At 38.8% G+C, this 19,446-nt stretch overlaps 1 protein-coding gene across 1 annotated transcript in view; it reads left to right on the plus strand.

Annotated features, from left to right (window-relative positions):
* Window positions 1–19,446, plus strand: part of myo3b (myosin IIIB) — a 358,080-nt gene that overhangs the window by 147,143 nt on the left and 191,491 nt on the right. The window contains exons 11-12 of the mRNA XM_035410289.1: window positions 1,323–1,533; window positions 5,508–5,655. Coding sequence (XP_035266180.1) covers window positions 1,323–1,533; window positions 5,508–5,655 — 359 coding nt within the window. The remainder of the gene's footprint in view (window positions 1–1,322; window positions 1,534–5,507; window positions 5,656–19,446) is intronic.

The raw sequence follows: 19,446 nt of genomic DNA on the forward strand, positions 1-19,446 counted from the left end.
TTAAATATAAAATTAAAATATTGTGGAAAGAAAATGTTGCATGTGAACTAGATATTTTCAGATGTGATTGGCTTTTTTCACTTGAGAATGAAAATTTACACATGCAAAAGCAAAATGTGAAATGATATCACATTAAATTCCATATTTTCCACATAGGACTGACTTTTTCAAATGTTAACTACAATTTTTTCATGCGAAAACAAACACAAACTGCAGAGTGCAGTTTCTGAGCCTGAACATACAGCTATATTTCGTTTTCTACAATTATAATCCTTCCATCCATTATCTATACCTGCTTATCCTGTGCAGGGTCGTGGGGGGTGCTGGAGTCTATCCCAGCCTGTATTGGGCGAGAGGCAGGTATACAGGACAAGCCGCCAATCTATTGCAGGGGGGACACATCATTCATTCACACACTCATACCTATGGGCAAAATTTAGAGTCTCCAAAAGCCTACCTGCATGTCTTTGAACTGTGGGAGGAAACCGGAGTACCTGGAGGAAACCCGCACAGACACGGGGAGAACATGCAAGCTCCACAAAGAAAGGCCCAGGCCAGATTCAAACCCAGGACTTGTGTGGCGACAGTGCTACCCACTGCACCACCATGCTGCCCAGAAATGTACAACATGTTGCAAGAAAACAAACTTTGAAATAAAAATGGACACACAGTAGCCCAGCCCTGTTTTATCATTTTAGTAAGCCAAATGCATGTTTCATGTTGTTAAATGCAAGATGTGATGGACCAAAGTGATCAAATCTGCAAGCTGAGTTCTCAGTAGACTATTAATTAAACAATTGATTGTATTTGTTCAACACAGACCAGATATATTTAATTCAACTTTAACTTTAGGCTACGTGGTGATGTGACATCGACTGATAGCGCTGTTTGGATCGAACAGACTGTAACAAGTCCAGATGTTCCTCTCCCCACAAAAAAAAGATGTTGTATGAACCAACTCCTTCCCAGTCATACCGGTTTACTTAATAGCAAAGCTGTACTTTCATTGTCAACATGCATGCACATGTTTTTAATGACGTAGGCTGTGAAATGATCTATAAGTGGCATTATTTTTATAGTTCACATGTACTTTTCACATGTTGGGTGTTCATGTGATATTTGAACACATGATTTTTTTGTCAGGGGTGATGTGCTCTGTGAATGATGGTATGCTTGATGGCATGAAAGTATGTTAATGACAGTATTTGTGATGTTGCATTTGTAATGATTTATGATGAGAATAAGAATATGGTGAGAATAATGATTTGCATACTATGATATGTCATTGTTAACATGTTGTGTGTGATGGTTGTCTTTCTCAGCTGCTGCTCTCCTCAGCATCGGCTCAGAGGAGCTGCAGGAGGCACTGACGTCCCACTGTGTGGTGACACGGGGTGAGACCATTATCCGCAGCAACACCGTGGACAAAGCCACTGATGTGCGCGATGCTATGTCCAAGGCCCTGTATGGGCGCCTTTTCAGCTGGATTGTCAACCGCATAAATGCCCTGCTGCAACCTGATAATAACATCTGGTGAGACCCATTGTTCCCCAGTCCAACTCACCCCAAATCCCTTCCATTAAGAAAGGCAAGATATGACATGAGACACTTCTGTGAATTATACTAATTCTAATACAGTTCCACTCGAACACCATGACAGGCATTTTTTTTTTAACAAAGATTTCTCTCACTGGTTTTTCAATTTCATTGAGGGAACAGACATTTTTCAGAATCACAAACACATCAACTGGGTATGGCAAATAGAGTGAAGCTGGTTAATGTCTGTTTTGCAAGTGACATCTGTTGCCAGGTAGAATTTTCTTTCATTTTTTTGCACTGATCTCTTTTTTTTGCAATAAAATGGGATGTCAAAAACAACCACACTATCATATATCCACATGCACTACATGGCAAAATGAATTTGGAAAACCAAACATCACACCCATATGCACTTATTGAACACCTCATTCTAAAACCAAGGACATTAATATGGAGTTGGACCCCCCTTTGCAGCGATAACAGCCTTCACTCTTCTGGGAAGCCATTTGCAACATGTCTGCGGGGATTCGCTTCCATTCAGCCACAAGAGCATCAGTGTGGTTTGGCATTGATGTTGGCTGATAAGGCCTGGCTCACAGTCCGTGTTCAAATTCAAAGATGTTTGAAGTTCTTCCATACTAAACTTGACAAGCAATTTCTTTATAGACCTTACTTTGTGCATGGGGGCATTGTCATGCTGAAACAGGAAAGGGCCTTCCCCAAACTGTTTCCAAGAAGTTGGAAGCACACAATTTTCTAGAATGTCATTGTATGCTGTAGCATTAAGATTTCCCTTCACAGGAACATAGGGGCCTTCCCCAAACCATTAGTTATCCTCCACCAAACACTACAGTTGACACTATGCATTCTGGCAGGTAGTGTTCTCCTGGTATTCGCAAAACCCATCAGACTGCCAGATAGTGGTGTAATTCATCACTCCAGAGAATGCATTTACACTGCTCCAGAGCACTGAGTCCAATGGTGGTGTGCTATACACCACTCAAGCCGACACTTGGTATTGCACGTGGTTATCTTACACTTGTGTGTGGCTGCTCGGCCATGGAAACCCATTTCATGAAACTCTGGACCAAAAGTTCTTGTGTTGACGAGTCTGGAACTCGGTAGTGAGCGTTGCAACTGAGGACGTACTATTTGTACGTAAGCACTCAGTGGTCCCATTCTGTGAGCTTGTGTGGCCTACTGCTTCGCAGCTAAGCTGTTGTTGCACCTAGACATTTCCACTTCACTGCACTTACAGTTGACGGTTGTAGCTCTAGCAGGGCAGAAATTTACAGAAATGACTTGTTGGAAAGGTGGCATCCTATGACAATGCACTGGGCTCTTCAGTATGACCATTCTACTGCCAATATTTGTCTATGTAGATTGCATGGCTGTATGCTTAATTTTATGCACCCGTTAGCCATGCGTCACCGAAACCGCTCATTAGAAGGGAGTCCACATACTTTTGAAAATGTAGTGTATCTTGTATAGGTAGGCTGGTTAATTTCCTGGTATCCCAAAGCTCATAGGTTATCAATTCTGTCTGTCATGTTCTGTCACTCAAAAATCTAACACTTTTCAATGGGGCACGTCTGCTCAATATGGCATGGATATACAGTTGTAAGAAAAAGTTTGTCAACCCTTTGGAATTACCTGGGTTTCTGAATTAATTGGTCATTAAATGTGGTCTGATCTTCATCTAAGTCACAATGATAGACAAACACACACTGCTTAATATCACAAAATCAGTTGTATTTTCCATGTCTTTATTGAACACATTATTGAAAAATTCACTTTTCAGGCTGGAAAAATATGTGAACCCTTTAGGGTTCCAAGAAGTATTTCCTATAGCTGGCGATCAGACTTGCTGTCAGGACTCCTGGGGGGTAAGGACCCAAAAGCAGAGGGAAAAAAACACAAATCCAAAATGGGAGGGGAACAAAAGACTTTACTGACAAAAAGGCAAACAAACAGGGAACAGAAAAGGCCACGATGGGCAAAAACACAAACTCAAAAAATATCTAAATAAAACAGAAAACAAGAGGAACTCACAAACACAGGCAGGGCAGAACACGGTCAGGGTAGAACACAGGCAGGCAGAGCACAAGGGCATTTCAAACAAACACAAGTCAGGAACAAACACGAGGAACCAGCACCCGAGTCAAGGGAACAAAGAACTTAAATAGACAGGGGGTAACAAGACACAGGTGAACTCAAAATACAATCAACCCAGAAAAGGAGGGGATAACAAGACACAGGTGGGAACAATGATAGAATAACGAGACAATTGGAAACAATCATACAATTAACAGGGGGGAGCAGGACACAAAACAGAAGTGCCGCCATCTGGCGGCCCAACAAGGGAAACACAGACAGGAAAACACAGAACCATGACACTTGCACAATGATTAGGAGGAATTTTAGACCATTTCTCCTTACAAAACTACTTCAGTTCATTGATATTTCTTGAATTTCTTCAATGAACGTCCTCTGACTTAGCCATTCCAAGACTTTAATTTTCTTATGTTTTAAGCATTCTGTTATTGATTTACTCATGTGCTTTCAGTCATTGTCTTGTGGCATCGCCCAACTTCTAGCTTCAGGTGATGGACCGCTACCCTGACATTCTCCTGTAAAATGTCTTGATTCAATTCAATTCAATTGAGGGAACAATTCCATGTTCCCTCAATGACTAAAAGCTGGTCAGGCCCTGAGGCAGCAAAGCAGTCCCAAACCACGATGTTCCCTCAACCATGCTACACACTTGGAATTTTTTGTTTTGGTGAGCAGTGATTTTCTCTCCAAAGATAGTGTTGTGCATTTCTGCTAAATTTGTTTGTCTCATCTGTCCATAGAACCTTGTCCCAGAAGCATTGTGGGACATCCAGGTGGTATTTTGCCAACTTGAGATGTGCAGCAATGTTTTTTTTGGCGAGCAGTGGTTTTCTCTGTGGTGCCCTCCCATGAATATCATTTTTGTTTAGTGTATTTATTATACTGGACACATGAACATAGTCTTCAGAAAGTTCAAGAGATTTCTTCAGGTCCTTTACTGTTACCCTAGGGTTCTTTTTGACCTGCTTCAGCATTGCATGCAATGCTCTTGCCATTATCTTTGCAGGATGCCCTCTCTTACGGAAAGTAAAGATAACTTGTCTTATTGTGGACCGATGAACACCCAGGCCTTTATGCCTTTGTAGCCCTTTCCAGCTTTATGCATCTCTATAATTCTTCTTCAAGGTACTCTGAAAATTGGTTTGCTTAGGGCATGGTTAACATTAACAGATGTTATTTGAGAACGGCAGACTCTGTCCATTACCCAACTTTATGTGCCTTTTTTATAGGGCTGGGCAACTCCAACCCACATCCCAAACCATTCTCATTGATTAGAATACCAGACTTCAGATAGCTTTTGGAGAAGTCATTAGCCTATAGGTTCACATACTTTTTCCAACCTATACTGTGAATGTTTAAATGATGCATTCAGTATTGACAAGAAGTACCATTATTTGGTTGTTATCAGTTTAAGGAGATTGTGTTTTATTGTCTATTATTGTGACTTAGATGAAGCTCAGGTAATTCCAACGGTTCACAAACGTTTTATTTCAGGCTCCCAGGCCTAGAGGAGAGGTGTTTGGGAGCTGGGGAATGCCTGGTGTGGTGGATGTGTACTTTTCTTTGTATTTTTGGTTGCCAGTTTGGCCATTTGTTTTGTTCTTGATGATTTTTGTTTGGGAACAATAAGAGGTGGTAAGACAACGCTTCTTGTTTTTCATGCCTGTTCTCCACGTGAGCAGTGGCCACCCCCAGCACTGGTTCACTATATATATATATATATATATATATATATATATATATATATATAATATACACATACATACACACATACATGCTTAAGGTACCATTCTCAGAACCACTATAACTTCATTATCACACAGAAAACGTTTGCTCTCTGATTTGCCCTTTAGTGTTGCAGACAGTGGGATGAATGTGGGCATCCTGGACATCTTTGGTTTTGAGAACTTCAAGAAGAACTCCTTTGAGCAGCTGTGCATCAACATTGCCAATGAGCAGATCCAGTTCTACTTCAACCAGCACATCTTTGCACTTGAGCAGGTAAGTCACCAGTGGTCAGAGTGGTGTCCCAGCTAGGAACTTTGTGCCCATTAGTGACAACCTCTGGTGTGCAATCCTTAAGATAATGCATTTAAAGGGATAGTGTCAGGGTACGGGGACCAGAACCGAAATGCAGAGTAAGGAAAAAACACCAGGAACTACAAAAAGGCAAATCCAACCAAAGACTTTAATCTAATGCAGGTAACAGAAAACGGAACAAAAACAAGGTCATGCAGGGCACTTCCAAAAACACAAAAAGTTCTTCAGAAACAAAAAACAGCAGAATTTTCAAAAACCAAAAAACACGAGGAAAGCAAAACTTGGGCAGGGCAGAACTCACAGACAGAAACGGAGAGTCAGAAACACACTGGCAGAAATTCACAGGAAGAAACACAATCAGAAACACAAGGAACCAGCACCCGAGTCAGGGAAACAAAGAACTTAAATAAACAAGATGATAGCAAGCCACAGGTGAACTCAAGGCACAATTAGACCAGGGAGGGAAGGGATAACAAGACACAACCAAAAAACAATAATTGAATAATTGAAAAGAATAATACAGTTAAACACCGGGAAAAGCCATGAGGGAAAAAACAAACAGAACTGCAAAACTGAAGTGCCACCCTCTGGCGGCCCAAAAAGGAAAAACAGAAACAGAAAATACAGAACCATGGCAGATAGTTTGAATTTTTTTGACGCATGTCCGCTGAGTTTCTCACCACAAGTTATGTAATAAATTGGTGTACATGTCAGGCTCACTCCCTCCTATTTGCAGTACACGTAGCTTATTCTCTGTTAGCTGCTAGCTTTGTAGCCAAATAACATTGATTTAATAGGGGCTCAAAATCACCTGACAGCTATTTAACAAAGACACTATTAATAAAGCAACCTTAAATAAACACTTTGCCATATGTTTATTTGCTTGCATACATACATATCCTGTAATACAAATGTGCCAACATAGCAAAAAACATTATTTAGTTAGCTAGTTTAGAACCACTTGCCTCAGGGACTGTTGCTATTTTGATCTCACAGACGGGAAGAGCTCGGAGAGCACACCCCGCTCAAGTGAATTAATGCTGTCTTTGGATAATTGCTAATACACAGCCCAATGATGAAAATAGTTAAATAGGAGTAGCTGCAGCTTCAGCAAATGGTAAGTTCGCAACTTACTGTGAGCTGATGCAAATGAACAAATCTTTACATGGAGGTGAGTCAGTACGATTTGTTCACCAAAAACATTTTTTTCCAAAAAGGTCAAATCATTCACAAGCAACACACTACTAGTAAATAGGTCCATGGCAGCAATGATGGTCTTCTCCGACATGTCAGTATGAGCTTTGCAGATTCAAATTTTTGAATTTTTTGCCATTCTTACAGGAAAATATGCTCCAACTCTGCCAAGTTGGATTGAGTTGGCTGCAATTTTCAGGCAATATCACAGATTTTCAATGGAATTTAAGTCTTTGGCTGGGCCATTCCAGAATGATGAGTTGTTTTCAAGCTGTACCTAGGTCGTTTTTACCATGTACTTTCGGTCATTGTCCTGTTGAAACACAAATCTTCGCCCTAAATGCAGATCTCCTGCAGAATGCAACAGGTTCTCTTCAAGAATTAGCCTTTATTTGGCTCCATCCATCTTGCCCTTGATGGCAATAAGCTTCCCAGTCCCTCCTACAAGTGATCCCATAGCATGATGCAATCACCAAAATCTTCCAGAATATTGCACGGTCTGTCACAGGGCTTTGGCATACTGCAGGCATAGTTTAATGTTGGACTTTCTCAAAAGAGGCTTCCATCTAGTCACTTTTGCAAAGGGGTCAAATCTTTGAACTGAACTTTGAAGTGATTGTTCTTCAGTTTCAGGCAATGACTTTCAGTTTCAACTTTCAGTGTTGTCGCTGGCCTTTTGGTCACTTCTCTGACAAAATCTCTTCTGGTCTAGTTGTCCAGTTTGGCAGGATGGCCTGATCTTGGTAATGTCTGGACTGCGCTATATCTTTCCATTTTTTACAATGCATTTAGCACCACTTTGAACCTGTGTACCTTAGCATAGGTTCAAAGTTTTGCTAGTGTTTTAATGACCTTTTCCAGCCTTTTGCCTCCTAACCACTTCATCTCAAAGTTACACGGGCAGTTCCTTTGTCTTTGTGACAGTGGAAATTAACTAATATACAGTTGTGAGACCTCTCTGTCAGTGATATTTATTATTCAATCATGCAAATGAACACATATGGGTGAAGAAGCATAGATGGACCTTGTTAACATACACTACATTTCCAAAAGTACATGGACACCTGAACATCACACCCATATGTACTTGTTGAACATCTCATTCAAAAAACCATGGGCATTAATATGGAGTTGGACCCCCTTTGCTATCATAACAGCCTCCACTCTCAAGGCTTTCCAGTAGATTTTGTTACAACATTTTGGAACTTTACAGTGGAACTTTAGAGTTACAACCAAGGACAGATGATTTTACATGCTATAAGTTTCAGCACTTGTCAGTCCCGTTATGTGAGCTTGTGTGGCCTACCACATCATGGCGGAGCTGTTGCTCCTATACATTTACACTTCAAAATAACAGCAATTACATTTGCCTGGGGCAGCTCCAGCAGGGCAGAAATTTGATGAACTGACTTGGAAAGATGGCATCCTATGACAATGCCACGTTGAAAGTCACGGAGCTCTTCAGTGTGACCCATTCTGCTGCCAGTGTTTGTCTCTGGAGATTGCATGGTTGTATGCTTGATTTTATGCACCTATTAGCAATGGGTGTGGCTGAAATAGCTGAAACCACTAATTGGAAGGCGTGTCCACATACTTCTGGAAATGCAGTGTATTTAGTCTGATCTCTTATCCACTTGGCGCAGATGTGAAATCTAGCCAGTCCTCACCCATTTATGGAAAGTTTTATTTCACTCCAGATGTGAGCATTACAGACACTTGGCTTAAATGAAACAGAAAAATGGATTAAATGAAGCAAGACACTTCTAACATTTACAGTACTAACTTAGATGAGTTTATATTCAAAATAAAGTGGCACAAATACAATTATCCTGGAAAATGCAAAACTAAAGTTGTTCTCCTTTAGCTTGAAATGAAATACTGAGAGATCACATATACAGTGGTGGACAGTACACAACTCCATTACTTGAGTCAAAGTATAGATACCCCTGGTCAAATATTACTCCACTACAAGTGAAAATTGCTCAGTCAAATTTTTACTCGAGTTAAAGTACTGGAGCACTTGCTTTTAAAAATACTTAAGTATTCAAAAGTACATTTTATTTTTAATGCCAACGCACTGTTGTATTGTTTCTACGATGCATTTACAGAAGCTCATTTACAGATGCATTTTTACTGTAATTAGATAGCAACACATGATATACAGGGGTTAAATTGGGATTTGGGAGGTGGGTGGACCCTGAGATCCGGTGGGAGGTGGGTGAAAAAAGGTACAAACCAGTGAATGTCTCAGCTCAAAATAGTTGTATCTTTAATGTATTGTGCACATAATTGTAATTAAGGAAAACAATGTCTTAAAAAGAATGTATACTATTGATACAAGCTTTTACATAATATATTTCAAGTTTATTGAGTGTCATTAATGCTGAGAATGTTTTTTACCCAAAAAAATGATCGGTCATCCTCCTCTTGTCCTCACTTTATCAATACAATTAATCCACAAAAGGCAACTCAATACTATCATATATAGCCAGCTCTCCCCAAATAGTCAGTTTTAGCAAGTAGCCTAGGCCGTACAGCCTACATTTATTTTCATTTGCAGTACAAAATTGTGCACATTTTTAATCAACATTATTTGCGGATACACTTCTTTCTCCGCACTCGTATTCATGGCAAATATCTGCAATGCGTAGGCTAGATTGTAAACACAATTGAAGTGCAGTTTTTGTTTTTGCTGGTTATTCTGAGAGCTAACATAGTAGATAAAAGACTGGTGTATCTTATTTGTTAAGTGTAGACTACTTGGGGATTAAAACAGATTTTTAACGGATAAATTGAATTTATGATTTAATCCCCCTAACACGGTATGTTGTTATTTGATTAATCCGATCGTTGGCACGCTTGATTATATACCACCAGTCGCCGCTGAATAAAACATTATGTATATGGGAAATATTCAATCCTAGCTTAGCTGCTGACCAGCAACCTGCTGATTTTGCTTAAGCAATCAAAGTTGCCATTAATAATAGCCGGCGTTCATGGGGGCTGTTTATTCACCTCTCTTTAAAATGTTGCATAGATGAAATTACATGTTAATGAAACTACCTACCGCGTCCGCTTCCAATCAATCAAGACAAGCAACAATATTTTTCTTTCTGTGCTGCCTATATAAACGACTGTTCCTCCTGATTTTTTTTTTCTTCCGATTTTTGATTGGTTGAGCGAGTAACTGGCTACACATGGGGACACATGGACTGGAGCCTAAATGGACTGGATTGTCATAGTTATTTGTAAAACTGCCGGTCAAAATTATTTATTTATTTACCAAAGGTGGGTGGACGCCGTCCACATGCGTCCACCTGCGTCCACACCCAATTTAACCCCTGATGATAGATAGCATTGCCTGAAATGTGAAACAGTTGGATGACCCTTCGCTCAAATTCCATAAAATTTCATCTGACCAATCCTAGCATAAAAACTGCAACCACTACAAGCTCAGACAGCTTCATAATTAGCAAACGGGCTACTGTTAGCTAACGTTTACATACCTCGACATGCTGTTTCAGAATGCAGCGATGTAGTTCATGCGCGGTAAGCAGAGCAAACATTTAAAACAATATGAATATTTTTGAATTTCACAAATCTCCAACATGGACTTGAGATATGGCTCTGGCGGCGGAGAATCATCCTTATCTTCTGGCGTCGCCGTAATTACCACCGCCAAGTTCCAATTGAACTGTTCAACCACAGGTGCAACAAGCAAGCACTTTGAACTTGACCGACAGTGTATTAGGAGCAGGCTACTGTGAGGAACACAGCGCGTGGCCAATCGCATTTTACAAAATAAAAAAATATTCAGTTGACTTCAAAGCTATGCTTCAAAGTAACGAGTAACGACAACCTTCATAGAAATGTAGTGGAGTCAAAAGTACAATATTTATCTTTCAAATGTAGTGGAGTAAAAGTCATAAGTTTCCAAAAAAATAAATACTCAAGTAAAGTACAGATACTCGAAAAATGTACTTAAGTACTGTACTCAAGTAAATGTACTTCGTTACTGTCCATCCCTGCACATATATATACAACTATGCATGTCCTAGATCATAAACCACTTGACAACAAGTGTGCAAAATCTGAGGGAGATATGCGTTACTGCTAAAGATCTATGAAACGAAAAGTAAGCAGTATACCCTGGTGTCCCATCTCCAAATCCATCCAAAATATCTAAATTGTGCATTGCTTTAAAACATAGCATAATCATATATTTTTACAAAAATCTAGTATTTTGACTCATGAACCACACTTTTGCATCATTTTCAAGTGGGAATTACTATCTTTTCATCGGTATAGGGGCGATATCTTGGGGTACAAAAACCTATCCAAACCGTCCGTTATAAAGCATATAAATTTACCCCTTATGATGGTTTAAGATGAAACGTTAATATCACATTGACAAACAAAAGTAGAAACATGACACACTGTTGCAATTTTGGGCATTCCTGGACTTTCACCACCGCTGAGGACTGGTGAAGCCACACATGCCACAAGTTATATTTGGCAACCAGCAACTGGAAGACCAAGCCATGGGCAAACCAGACGGAGGGGTCAAACATACAGGCAGATAACCCCCTGGAATACTAGGCTATGGACAATAACCAGGCGGTGGGGTCAACAGAGCAGGACAAGACTGGACACGGACATAAATAATACAACATTGCAATGTATCGACAGTGCCACTGCACAAGAAATGTGCATGAATGTAGAACAGAATGTAAAAGAGGGGAAATAGTTAAAGAAATATATGAATGTGAAACTGTAAGTGAAAGAGGCAGTGGAATAAATGTGGGAATGTGCTCAGAAGTAGGATATATCAAAAATGGGGTTTACCTACATGAGTGTCTGGATAACAGAGGAACCATGACCTTAGAACTCCATAGAAAAGTATCTTGGAAGATAGTTACAATCATAAGATTGCACGCAGTCGCACAAAGAATCTTATTTCTATCAATAGATCACAAAGGAGTATACTCTGTGGTTTCTCTGTTCTTGGAGGAGAAGAGGTTTTGGTGCCTATTCCTATCCAGACCTTATGTGGGCAAACAAAGGGAACTGTGGGTATGGAAGGCTTGCTCAGCATTGTATTTAAGGCAAGCTCAAAGAAGCATTCGGGGAGACACTGCTTAACAGTTCTTCTGGTACCATAGTCATTGCCGTACGGAGTCATTTAGTTATGTATTTGTCAGTGAACATGTTCATGTTTATTTGCCGTAGCAAGCATGTGATTCTATGTTCAGCTATAGGTAATGAATGGTTTCATATTTTGTCATTAACGTAACTGATGATCATGTTTTTATTAAATCCTCATATTTCCGTCCATCTGCATCTTCCTTCCGAACCCTTTTGCAGCCTCATGAATAACACTAAGGGTTGGTGCATAAATGCTAGTAAGGTAACAAGTCTCAAGATTGAGTTTCTAAAGCAGATTCATAGTCTTAAAGGTACCTCTGAGTACCATGTTAAATAACAAGTTTCAGGATATGAGTTTCTAATAGATTCCTAGTCTTAGAGGAACCTCTGAGACATTATAGATAACAAGTTTCAGGATATGAGTTTCTAAAACAGTCCTAAAGGAACCTCTGAGTATTGTGTAGTGAGTAACAAGTTTCAGGATATGAGTTTCTAATAGATTCTTAGTCTTAAAGGAACCTCTGAGTGCCATGATAGATAACAAGTTTCAGGATATGAGTTTCTAAAACAGTCCTAAAGGAACCTCTGAGTATTGTGTAGTGAGTAACATGTTTCAAGATATGAGCTTCTGCTAAAATTAGATTCCTAGTCCTAAAGGAACCTATGAGTATTATTTAGTGAGTAACAAGTTTCAAGATATGAGTTTCTAATAGATTCCTAGTCGTAAAGGAACCTCTGAGTGCCATGACAGATAACAAGTTTCTGGATATGAGTTTCTAAAACTGTCCTAAAGGAACCTCTGAGTATTGTGTAGTGAGTAACAACTTTCAAGATATGAGTTTCTAATAAATAGATTCCAAGCCTCAAAGGGACCACTGAGTACTAAGCCAGACATAAAAATATAAAAATAAAATCCCTTGCAAGGAAACAATGCCTAAGGGGGGAAGAGTAGAAAAAGGGACCAGGGCTCTGAGGACACAGGTATACTGCTCAATACCACGGGACATATACCAGGAAGTGGGTATTTGATCCGTGGCCTTGTTATTACAGGTAGATTATTAAAATAAATTATACAAATTTTCCTTACAGTTTCGGCGCTGCAAGCAGGATAACCAATTTTCTTTTACAATTTAAGGCGAAAAGCAGGGTAACAAATTTTCCTTACACTGTGGTACACATACCTAACACATACTTTATGTTTGCTGTAACTATTTTATTTCATCATGCACAACAAATACATTGCATTGCTCAGTCCTGACTACCTTTCGTTCCTAGCTTGCAGAACCCTTTAGTTAGCCAACAGTGTCATTTACTGGACAGTCTTGCCAAAGGTCTTAGGGCCATATTTACATAGCATGCCACAGCCAAGTTGCTGTCAGTGCTGAAAAATTCTGCCTCACTGCATGTTTTTCCATCTCTGGTGAAGTTGGGTTTTGGACAGGTTTCTGGATCCACAGATGCAATGGGTAGGCACTGTCACCTTTAAAACTTTAAAAACCTCCGAACACAGTTCTATTTTTGAGTGAGTGAAGTACATAAACTGTACAAATGTAACATCTATTATGCCTGGCTCACACTACACGATTTTTGTCCCGATTTTCCAGTTGCAGACAAGTTTTTGAGATCTGCAACAAAAACCCCTAGTTGAAGGCAAATCGGTGCTCGTTCCCGTCATTGACGGTTGTTAAGTATGAGCGGTTCTGAGAGTTTTCCGACTGTGATTTTGAGCTGTCCCAGACGTTACCGTCTGTTTATGTTCAGGTCAATAGTTGGATGTGATTTATGAAGTTTATGAAACCTGTATTTCAATTAACTTTGTGCTACCTTGTAAATGCCTGAAGTTGATCAGTTTATTTGCTTGTCCTGCTGTGAGCAATTTGATATTTGCATCTCTTCCAATGGGATTTCTCCCCACCATTTCCTATATCAAAGCTATTCTAACATGGTTATTTGGTCATGGTGCTGTATAAGCCATGCCAAGTGCTAATTTGGTGTGACATTGTCAGCCCACTGTGTTTTTCATCATCGATCGGTTTGTTTTTCTAAACTGGGCAGGTGGTGGTGGTGGTGGGAGGCTCCATGTAGGCAGTCATGATTAATACAGCTGTCAAAAGCCACTTGCATCTCATAGAATGACTCATAGAATTCACTTCACCCATGTTTATTATTGTTTTCAGAAACACAGTCACAAGTAGGTTTTGAGATAGGCTACTAAGCTGGTTTCAATGTTTATGGGGTGGGAGAAAAGAAACCAAATTAACATTTTTAATTTCCTTCTAACTGGTTCAGGAACAGTATGTTGTGTCCAGAACAAAAGAACAGAAACATTAAAATTCTGATTCTGCTCAGAGTGAATGAATAGGAAAAAATTCAGTTTTCAAGCCCTGGATATGAGCATTAGTCTTTCACATCTTATCCAACAAGTGGTCTCTGATCTGTCTCAAGCACAAACAGCACCTCAGGGAGTACATCCCTGTGTTTTCCATCAAACACTCCTTCTGTATATTCAAGTACCTGGTTTCACTCAGAAAGGGCTTCCTGTTGAAGTAGGTGACTGGCTGGCAGACACCTGGCTCTCACTGCTTAAGCACAGTCCTCAGACCAAATCAATCCTGAGGCATAGGCCTATTTCACATTTCCAGGTAGGTCACCCGGAAATGATGATAACTGTCTGCTGGTAGCGTAGTTCTACTTTGCGGAAACACAAAACTGTGGTTCAGAAGCAAAAAAAGCTTGCAGTGTGTTCCTCGCTGCTCCACCTCCAAGAGGAAACTACCCTGTTTGTCCTTTAATTTGTGTGGAATGAACAGCAAAGAAAGTTGTGGATAAGGGCTATTAGGACAGATGAAGGAGAGGGATTTGTAATGAAAAAAGGCAGCTCTGTCTTTCAATAGTACTTTGCTGCAGGCACTACTATTATATATATATATATATATATATATATGTATATATATATAGCAAATCATTTCTTTAAAAGGAAATTTATTTAATCTTAGATTAGAGCAGTCATATTTAACTCAACTTTTCCATTTTATTTGGTGTGTTTTTGTTGTTCGTCTATACATAAACTACAAATATATTCAAATGCCCACGTATCATAAGTTAGTAAAGCTAATGTTACATTTGACTCCAAATAATTACATATTTTGAAACAAAATCTTAAAACTGTAACAATGTTAATGATGACCACTTGTTACCTTAGTTAGGATGCAAGTTATAGTGACATGTTCAGCTTGCCTTACATTAACCGAGCTGAAATAAATACAGAATATAAAACATTGTTTGCCTATGTATAAAAATATACATAGGTACATATGCCCTAGTATCAGGTAACATTACTTTTGACTCCAAATGTTTACATATTATGAAACAAAAGCTTACAACTGTAACAGTATTTGCTCAATAATCAATATGCTAATGATTAACAGCTTTCCATTATTGTTTGAATTAAGCTAAACAGTTGGTGAACACCAGTCAAGATAAGTGTATTTCTGTGTTGTTTTATTCCTGAGACAAAGAATAGCTGGTGTTGTGTTGTATTTGAAATTGTATACCAGTGATCATCAGTAAGCATGCATTCTGGGTGCTTCTCAGAAGTTAGCTTAATCTGCCTAGCTGTTTCTCTAATGTTAGCTATATTTAATGAGGGCAGATTAAGCATAATAAATAACCAGGCACTGGCCCAACGTTATTGTTGAACACTGTAGTCCTAATTATTTACATTGTGTATTATTTTCCTGTTAGAAAGTGCTTTCCACAGGCATAAGGGTGCACAGATGTGTAATCCCATAGCTTTTCCATAGCTGCCTCCCACAGCCTGTAGCTATGGAGTTGTTCTTTTGGGATCTTTAATCAGAAATGGCAAACATGCAGTTCAGAGTTTTCCAATACGTTGGCTGTGCTGTTCACAACACAAAAACTTTTCTTCAATTTTTTAGTTTTTCTTTGTTTTCATTTGTTGTCGTTTTATTTCAGTGTTGTTTTCAGCAAGAGCAAGTTAAATTTTCCCCAAAATGGGGCATGGCATTCACAATGATGCTTCAGTGTTGTATGACTGTGGTTTATTGGACAATTCAGCAGTTGTTCTGTTTTCTTTTCTCAGTCAGTCTTGTGGGAGAAATTATCAGAGTTGTCAGCAACTATAGCTTTTAATACAAGCTTTTAGACCGTGTTATGTAATTTAAAGTTAAACAAATGTCATCAGGGTTGGCCCTAGGATGTTGGTGGCCCTAAGCAAATCTGTCTGAGGGGTGGGGGGTGGGGGGGGGGTTCACTTGGTAAAATCCTTCTTACATTACATTGTTATGAAATGTTCTTTTGCCATTCCATTTAAAATTTATACCGCTAGTTCCGAGATAGGGGACGAATAACGTCATTACGAAAATAACGTTATTTACCTTAGATGAACATGGTCGTGTGGCCCCCCACCAGCGGTTGTCATTGCCATTCTTAAATGTATTATTATTTATTTGGATGGCAAAATAAATCTGTCATCTATGAGAGCTAGCTAATATTTTCATAGTTTATCTTTCTGGCAAGTTGATTGTTATTTTCTGTAACCATAGTTATCATAGAGTGATGTCTCATTGTGACTGTTACAGGTTTCCCATTAAAAGTGGTAATTTATTGTCTTAAACAATCTGCTTGAGAAATAAACCCTCAAATACAAAGTGAGTGTACCACTTAAAACGGAAACACATAAAAACACACTGTTTACTGTTTACTTTTTAAAAATTCTGTTTTGATTGCAACTTTTTTTTTATCCAGTAGAGGATAGAAAAGTCTTTCCAACAGTGTATGGTCTCATTAGAAGCTTAGAACAATAATTGAGAGCCAAGCGCAACAGCATGAATGGTTGCTTCATCACCGCATTACAAGCACTCGTTGAGGCATAATTGTTGTTAACTAGTGTCCTGAAACAGGTTTTTTGTCTCCTGATCCTATCCGAGTACAGTAACATTTAGTGTCAGGCGATATCGATCTGATCAAATATTTTTTCTTTTAAAAATTATTCAATGGCTAGCCTATACATAAGTACACCCAGTTTAGCTTAAAATTGGTAAAAACAATTCCAGGGCAGGCAAGATAAGCTTAAACAAATTAATACAGAGAATAAATAATTCTGCTTGAGAATAAATAGGTCTAAATACAGGTACACAACACAGCTGGCTGTAATTCATTTTTTCTTTAACGGTCCACAAATGCACCCTTATGAAATGGCAGGCTACAGACTCTGAGGTATAGCTGAGCAATATGGCCGAAATATCATATGATATTTTTCATATTATTGACGGTATGATGGGATTAAATTTTCTGATTCGAATTACAAAAGTAAATTGTGAAAGCCTACTGTGACTGTAAAAAAATAAGGAGCAATAAATAATTAAATTAAAAAAAATAATAACCAGTCTCACTATTTTTATTGGGAGTGTAAACACTGGGATAGTAAACAAAAAACTATGTGCAGCCAGAAAATGTAAAACTAATATACAAATCATTCAATCAAAATTTGTAAAATTCCAGGCTTCTAGGTTTTTAGATTTGGCGATATAACTACGATTATCAAATGTTTTTAAGCGTATAAATAAGTCAACGGCGCCATATGGTGTATCGGCTTTGTTTAGTCTTTTTTCTTTAATCACACCTTGGCCCATTTCCCTTATGTGTTTCCATGAACTGCATGTTGTTTGCAAAGTCATGTCATGTTTTTTTATTTTTTTATTTTTTTTAATGAAATGTGGTGAGTTTCATTCAAACCAGACAATTCACCTTTAGTTTATATTGCAAAAATCACAGCCTACTGTTGCGGAATGGAATATTAAAAAAATATATATATTTCTTTTGGACCAATTTTTTATTTATTTTATTTTCAACAAGGTTTGCAGGTGTACATCAACAAGTAACCTCTGTCAATAGCATAACATATAGGTATACCAGGGAATTGATAGACAGGTAAATAAACAAAACATGTAACAAATAAAATATACACTTAAAAAAAAAAAAATTAATCACTTAATGTTTTAGTCACAATACAGCCATGGCATTATGACTAAGACAATAAAAGATACAGAAAAGTAACAGAAAGCATACACCTGCACCTTTGATCGCTCTTTAACCCTGGCCTACCCCATCCCCATGGGTCTTTCTCTAAATTCCACTATACATGCAGGCTATTTCCTAACAGTACATTGCAAAGTAAATAAGGAAACAAAATAAAAATTTATATCATGGTTCTAGCTGTGTTGAGCGCCTCCTTCCTAGCCTTGAGCATAACCTGGCCTGCCCCGTTCATCCTAGCAACAGAGAGTTCCATAGATAAAATCTCTATTAACGAGTGATTCCACTAATGAATAGAAAGAGTGTGTGGTGGTGGCCACCTAACCGCCATCATCTTTTTAGCAACAGTACATGCTGATAGCCACAACTGTCTTTGAGTATGGTTAAAATTCTGTCCAGAATCATCATTCAAGAGCATACATTCTGGAGAGCAGTCAATCTCTAAACCGAGTGTTTCAGAGAGACGTTTTGTTATTTGTTCCCCGAAACTTCTGACTGATGGACACTCCCACATGATATGTAAAAATGTCCCCATTTGATTCAAATCACATTGGGTACAGTTTGGAGAGGTAGTTATATTCATCATAAAACACCGCTTTGGTGTCAAATAAGTTTGGTATATGAAGTTCAGGTTTGTTAGTTTATGATTTGGATTTTGTGAAGAACAAGAAGCATTCTTCCAAACTCTGGCCCAGTCTATAGATGATTCAGGGCAGTCTTATGTGTATGTTCTAACAATATGTTATAAATTGAAGAGACATATCCTTTAGTTCATCCTGATAGTTTCTTAATTAAATCCATTATTGGATGAGTAATAGGTTGCCTGTCACTCAAAATACTTGCAGCCCGTATAGCAGAACGTAATTGTAAATATAGGAGTTGGATGACAATTTGTATGTTTCCCTCAAATTCTGAAAGCTTCTTAAACCAGTATCATTCAGAATGTCTCCTAAGCTATATATACCTGAATTAGACCCCATCACAGCACAGAAACCGCACTTATCAAGGTTACAAATGATTTACTACTGTCAGCCGACCGTAACTCAGTGTCCGTTCTTGTGTTCCTCGACCTGAGTGCAGCTTTTGATACAATTGACCATGGAATTCTTCTGGACAGACTCCAGGCCTGTGTTGGACTTCATGGACAGGCACTCGCATGGTTTGGATCATACCTATGTGACAGGAAACAGTTTGTCAAATTAAAAGAGTCCAGCTCCTCAATAATGAAATATGATATTCCACAAGGATCAGTACTAGGACCAGTACTCTTCTCGCTATATATGCTACCACTTGGCAATATTATCCGGGCACATGGCTTAGAGTTCCCCTGTTATGCGGACGATACCCAGATTTATA

This window comes from Anguilla anguilla, chromosome 3 (genome assembly GCF_013347855.1).
Source record: "Anguilla anguilla isolate fAngAng1 chromosome 3, fAngAng1.pri, whole genome shotgun sequence".
NCBI classification, from domain to species: Eukaryota; Metazoa; Chordata; class Actinopteri; order Anguilliformes; family Anguillidae; genus Anguilla; species Anguilla anguilla.